At 46.6% G+C, this 6,000-nt stretch overlaps 1 protein-coding gene across 3 annotated transcripts in view; it reads right to left on the bottom strand.

Moving 5' to 3' along the window:
• Positions 1-408: 408 nt before the first annotated feature.
• The window catches only part of CREB3L1 (cAMP responsive element binding protein 3 like 1), a 45,214-nt gene continuing 39,622 nt past the window's right edge, over positions 409-6,000 (bottom strand). For 2 of the 3 annotated variants that reach the window (XM_041460172.1, XM_041460173.1), the window contains exons 10-12: positions 3,739-3,859; positions 3,045-3,288; positions 409-2,646 (exon numbers count right to left, since the gene is read on the bottom strand). In XM_041460172.1, coding sequence (XP_041316106.1) covers positions 2,610-2,646; positions 3,045-3,288; positions 3,739-3,859 — 402 coding nt within the window. In that variant the 3' untranslated portion in view covers positions 409-2,609. The remainder of the gene's footprint in view (positions 2,647-3,044; positions 3,289-3,738; positions 3,860-6,000) is intronic. The other variant, XM_041460174.1, reaches the window with a different exon arrangement.

Below are 6,000 nucleotides of genomic sequence, written 5' to 3'. Positions count from 1 at the left end.
ACCATGCTATGAGCTATGTCTTTGTTGTACAGATACCTGCACAGCCTCTTCATTGAAGTAGCTCTTTGCTCCTCGTATACTTTCTTCCATGATCTTTCTCCTTCCAAGAAGATGATAGTGGTATTTCAAGGGGGTGGAAAGAAACTGAGGTAGAAGAGTTCTGACTTGTTCAGAATTGCAGAAGAAATTACAATGACAGTGCTGCTGGAAATAAAACATGCAAGTTTGTTTCTAGCTCCTGACATGGAGCATGAAGTCTCAGTACTGAACCAATTTTGCACATGGCCAGGAAACAGGAGAGGGAGCAGGAGGTGAGGAGCTGTGATGTGGGCTGGCATGACAACCATGCTTCAATAAAAGCATCTGTACACCCAGGGCTGATGCTGCATCTTTTTATTTTATTTTTATTTTGCTTCATAAAGCAAATGCAGAGCAAGTGATAGAAGGAGGAGAAAGGGTGGCTTGAAAACAAAACAAAACAGTAAAAAAACACAAAAAAAAAACTAAGAGAGAAGAAGCAGCTGCTGGAGTATAAGTGGAAAGTGAGCTGCTACAAGAAGTTCATAGATGCCAAGCCCGCACTATTAATTCTTAATAAAATACAATACTGAAAATAGGATCTGAGAGTCTCCAAAATACAATATCTTAAGGGATCGGCAATAATACAAAATAAGTTTCATTATGTACAAACGAGTTCTGCTCTTGATCTCTGTACAACGGTGGGAGTGGGAGGCATGGGGACATGCTCTGTGGAAGTTTTGGGTGGAGGAGGGTGTGCTTGGACCCGGCAGTGGTTCTTTGTGCTGGGGTGGAGAATGGGGAATGCAGTGGTATCTGCTGACCAGTGGGTCCTGTGGGGAGAGCAGAGCAATGCTGAGAGCCTTCCTCTTCACCACCCCACTGGCCACGCATGCACGATTGCAGCCAGCTGTGTCCAAATTTTCCTAAATGACTTGGAGGGGCAAAACCAATTTTCAATAGGGGGAAAAGAAGGATGTGAGGGCCCTTCCCTCACCTCTCTCAGTCCTTGAGCAAGAGCCATCCCATCCTTCCTCTAAAGGGAGCCTTCTCCACTCCCGGCCTGGGAGGGGAGAGGCTGGGGCAGTGCAGAGTGAGTCGAGGGTGCTTGATGAGAAACAAGCAGAAGAGGAGCCTGCTGTGAGACCTGGCAGAGTGCACAGGGACTCCCATGTCACACAGGGGCACCCTGCCACATCCCAGATCTCTGACACTCGTGTCCCACATTGTCCTTCCATCAAATGGCAGCTGAGGAATGGTGTGAGGAGACACTTCTGCCTTTTTGCAGGAATTTTGCTGGAGAGGAAGAAGGGTCAGAAATGGGTGTCTGGGTGCTAAAGAGAATGGCATAGGCTTGATATGATGTCACTTCAACACCAAACTTGGCCTGAGAGGTGGTATGGCAAGAGTTTGCTATCTCTGCTGTCAGCATTTAGAAAGAAGAGGTCTAATCTTTGGTGACCCTGGCCAATTCCAACATAACACCTCTTTCCTGACAGATGTAGCTGTCTCCAGAAATGCCAGTATGTCCTCAGTGGCTTTTACAACACTATTGTGCACACAGAGGATGTGAGGGGAACAATCTGACAGCCCTCCAATGGGTTGTAGAGCTCTCGTTGGTGGTTCCTAGGAAGACCCATTAGGCATGAAGCAGAATCAGGGATGAAGAGCTGGGATAGGGGTTGGGTTATGCGAATGTGTTTTTCTCACTCACTCTCAAAGGGGGAGGCTTGCAGAATGGAAAGTGAGAAGACCACTGACCTGGTTAGCACTGCACTGTAGGGCCCAAGCTGGGAACAGAAAGAAAAATATCACCCCTGCCAAAAGAGGAGTGCTAAGGGTGGGGAGAAGTGGATTATGAGGGAAAGTTGTTCTCTCTTTCAGAGCTCTGGTTACCCAGAAGCTGCTGGCTAATTTTTATGGTGATTTATCTGTCTGGGATCTCTCTCCCCTACTCCGTTTGTGTGCAGATCTTTGCAGATAGTTGGTGTTGAAGTTACGTAGGCATGTCCATCAAGAGAAAACTAGAGCAAGGAAGAACTAGGTTTTCTCTCAATGGAAGCAGAAATATACTAACATATGGAGGGCAAGAAATGAGCTCAAACTCTCCAGAGCCATCTCTTCAGCACCAGCTTCACCCACTCCTAAAACCCTCAGGCAGGACAGTAAATCCAGCACTTTCTCTCTCCTTCAGGTGCATCTGATGTAGCCAAGGGGTACACATGTGGGGACAGCCCCCTTGGTCTGGAGGCTTGGGGGAGTGAGCTGAATAGTTTGTGGGCTTCCCCTGATCTCCCTCCTCTCCAAGGTGAGCCCACATCCATAGGGTAGTGCTCATTTAAGCAGGAGGTAAGGCCAGAGAAGAGGGAGTCTCAGGGCTTCTCCAGACACTTATTGCTGGTTCTGGCAGTCCTGTGACTCCCCTCAGAGAGATCAGCACTAATGGGGACGATGGGGAAGGGGAGGAGCTGAACCCAAGGCCAGTTTAGGAGTGTCTAAATGCAGTGTCCTCTCCTGCCAAGTCCCCTCAGTTGCTTGGTGAGGAGGGAATCCTGCAATCAGACAGATGAGGCCTTGAGGTCCAGCAGCTGCTACAAGAATTCAGTTGTCTCACTGGAGCTTGTCTCCCTGAGAAAAAGAAAAGACAAGGCATCAGTCAAGGTTCATTGTAGCCTCCTGTGCAAATCCACCTCTCTGTGTGCCCAGCTAGTTTGCTCTGACCAGGATGAGCTCCTTCCCCAGGGCACTAAATGGACCACAAACCTGGGACCATGTGAGTCATCCAGCCCTCCACATCTTTATGCAAGTGGAACACTGTTTTATGGCCACATTTTTGCTCTAGAAAATGAACTTGTTCTTATGCTCCCTGCCAGCACTGGCCTCCTCCAGCCATGGCTCTTAGCTGGCTGCCTGTCCTGGGCGGCTCAGCTGTCCTTAGCTTGCAGCAGAGGGGATGGATGTGCCTGCTGCTTACCCCCAGACACCATGCCGTGTTTTGGGCTCAGAAGGAGGCCCCACCTGCTTACCTCTCACGGAATTGCTCTTTGAGGTGGCTGAGAGTTGGGTTGGTTTGGTTCTGGGCAGGACCCCCCTGGGTTTTGCTCAAATATTTAGCCGTCTCATGTGTCCTGGCCAGGTGAGGCCTTCCTTCTTCAGACTGCCTTTTTTTGGCCTCCCACCCCTCAGGATGGTCCATGGTTAGGAAGGAGCTATAGCTCTCTTCTAAGGAGCCAGCCCCCTCATCATAGAAAAGGAGGCTCCGTGACTGAACTGGAAAAAAGGAGAGCATTGGTTAACAATGGGGACAAGGTCTCTTGCAATGGATGTGGGTCATGATGGTGGTTTCAGCACATGCTCACCCAGCCTTGTCCATGTGGAACTGTGCAGGATACCCTCCTCCCCCCAGCTTCATGAAGCAAATGCCCCCCTGGACATACAGCCTCTTCAGAAGACAACCAGTCTGCCCTGGGACTTTTCCCTCATGTTCCTTCCTTTGACACTTGTCAAGTTTTGGGACAATGGTTAGCACAGCATGACAACAGGCCCAAGAAGGAGTTGTTATGGAGTCTGTACCACAGACAGAATATGAGTCTTCCCTTGCCATGGTCCCAGCATATGGGGAAGGCACAGAGGTGAAGATGCTATGCTTGGTCAGGGAGTGTCAAGAGAAGAGCTGGAAATGGTTTGACAAGTTGAAATGGAGGAACACATTAGACTCACTCTTACTAGTTGTGTAAATGTCTGGTGCTGGTGTTGCTTTTACTGTCTGTGATGCTGAAGAGAATTCAGGGAGACAGGGCATCAGGGATCCCAGGATCAGAACGAAGCAGAGTGCCAGCACCTGGAAAGGACATCAGCACAGAGTCAGTATCACTAGCCATGAAGAAACACTCCCCCCACAGCACAACAACATGAGGCTGTGTAAGATTTGGTCACACTGACAACTGGGTACCTGTGGTCCCCAGACAGGGAAGGGGCTTGCTGTACTAATCTCTGTTGCAAATTCAATAAGGAAAGTCAGAAACTTCCTCTTGTTACTTTATTTGGAGTATTTCTGGTTCAATTGTGAGAACTTGCCTGTTCTATTGAGGAGAGATAGTAGAAGGCATAGCTGAGAAACAAGCTGAAAAAAGGGAGACTCAATAGAAGGGACAAATTCTGCCTTGACAAAACGGAACCTGACCATTGGTTTAGCAGGAGCTGTTGTGGGCTGTAAAGAAAACAACCCCTCTGGGAGAAATCTGTGAGGAACTACACACAGAGAAAAGTGAAGCTATTATCCATGCAAGGACAGAAATGAAAGCAGAACTGCAGTTGCCTAATACCTGATAGTAAAGATGCAGAATTCTAGGAAAGGGTTAAATTTATGCTTGACATGTAGGTACACAGGACCATGTGTCAGTTCCTTCTGCTATCAAGCAGCTCAGTCAGAGCTACTAGGCAATGATAACAGGAGAAAGATACAGGAAATCTTCCCTGAAATCCCCCTCAGGTAGGTCGGGAGCTATCTGGAAATTCTGCCATAACAGTAAAGCTTCAGAGTGAAATGCCAGTGCTGATCATAAGGGACTGTATAGAGCTTAGGGAACTGCCAGTACAGAGCAAGAAGACACACATGGGAAATGGTACAGAGCCAAATTACTGAACACTCATGCACCATGCATGGTCTGTAACTACCTGCTGCCAGCTCAGTGCTCAAACTGAGCAGCCAAAGAGGTGATGCATCTGTTGCTGATGTCTACTACCTATGTATAAAACAGCAAATTTGATCTGGGTGGATGCCTGTGAGGACAACCAGCAATTGCTTGACTGCTTTTCAGAAGTCACCTATTTTGGAATACCTGTGCCTAAGTAATACACAGAAGCTGGTACATGAAGGTAATTTTGACCACCAGTGGATTCCAGGAGATGTGGAGATGAAATAGTAACATGGGGATACTATGTTATATAAAGAGGGATTTTAATTGTCCAGACTCTTCATGGTTGGTTTTAAAGTAAGGACATTAAATGAAGGCAGCATAGACACTGTCTAAACGTGGCATATCAGGCACATGAAAAATTTAGAATCGTTATTCAACAAAAACAGAGGAAAAAATAAATTCTGAATGGATGTTGCTTGGAATTATCACAGCCAAACACACAACTTGGAGAAAAGGGAGCCAGCCCTGTAAAGTCTGTTCTTTCCTTCTAAAAAAAACCAGGCTTTTTGGGCTGAGAAAGAGCAGTATACTTAACATCTTGTTTTAACATGGCTTTCAGCTGGGGTTTTGCAAAACAGCACTGTTTTTACTGTTTTGTTTCAGGTTAACTCTGATGCTCTGATTCACTTCTAGTTCAAACTCTACAACGCTTCATAACAGGAACTCTTGGCTTGATTCTGAGTAACATTTATGTCACAGCTTTTGACCATCTCATTATTTGACCTCTTAAAATTGAGGGAAATTAAGCTAGAGAAGACTACTGCAAAACCATTTGGAAAGGTGGAAGCAAAATTAATAATTAAAAAAAGACATACTGAGAGTGTATTTATCAAAGGTTCACTGTCAAACTGTGAGGAAGTAGCAGATGGAGTAGCAGAGAGATCTGTTACAGATCTGGCAAGATTCAGTGTTTTTAAGCTTGACTTAAATGATGGACTGTATCAAATCTGCAGATGGGAGAGACTACAAGCAGACTGGTTTCTGGTCAGTATTCAAATTTGGAAAGATCTTGACCATGGGAAGAAGTGGTCCAAAAGAACAGTGGGAAGATCTGTACAGACAAATGTAGAGGCCTGCTGATGGCTCTGAGGTGGCAGGAGTGATTAACAAGGGAAATACATCAGTGGCTATGTGTTTCAGCTGTCCTACAGAAGAGGCTCTGGGAGTTAAACTGATACATAAGATGGGTCCAGGTCAGTGTCACTTTGCAAAGGGCAAATCTCAGCCCAAGCATTATGAACAGGCTTTCTGGCTGGATTTGTACTGGCCTTCAGGTGGAACA

The sequence above is a fragment of the Pyrgilauda ruficollis genome, unplaced genomic scaffold (assembly GCF_017590135.1).
Source record: "Pyrgilauda ruficollis isolate IOZ18807 unplaced genomic scaffold, ASM1759013v1 scaffold14, whole genome shotgun sequence".
NCBI lineage: Eukaryota > Metazoa > Chordata > Aves > Passeriformes > Passeridae > Pyrgilauda > Pyrgilauda ruficollis.
The sequence above is the reverse complement of the archived record's forward strand: the minus strand, read 5'-3'. Positions and strand labels throughout refer to the sequence as shown.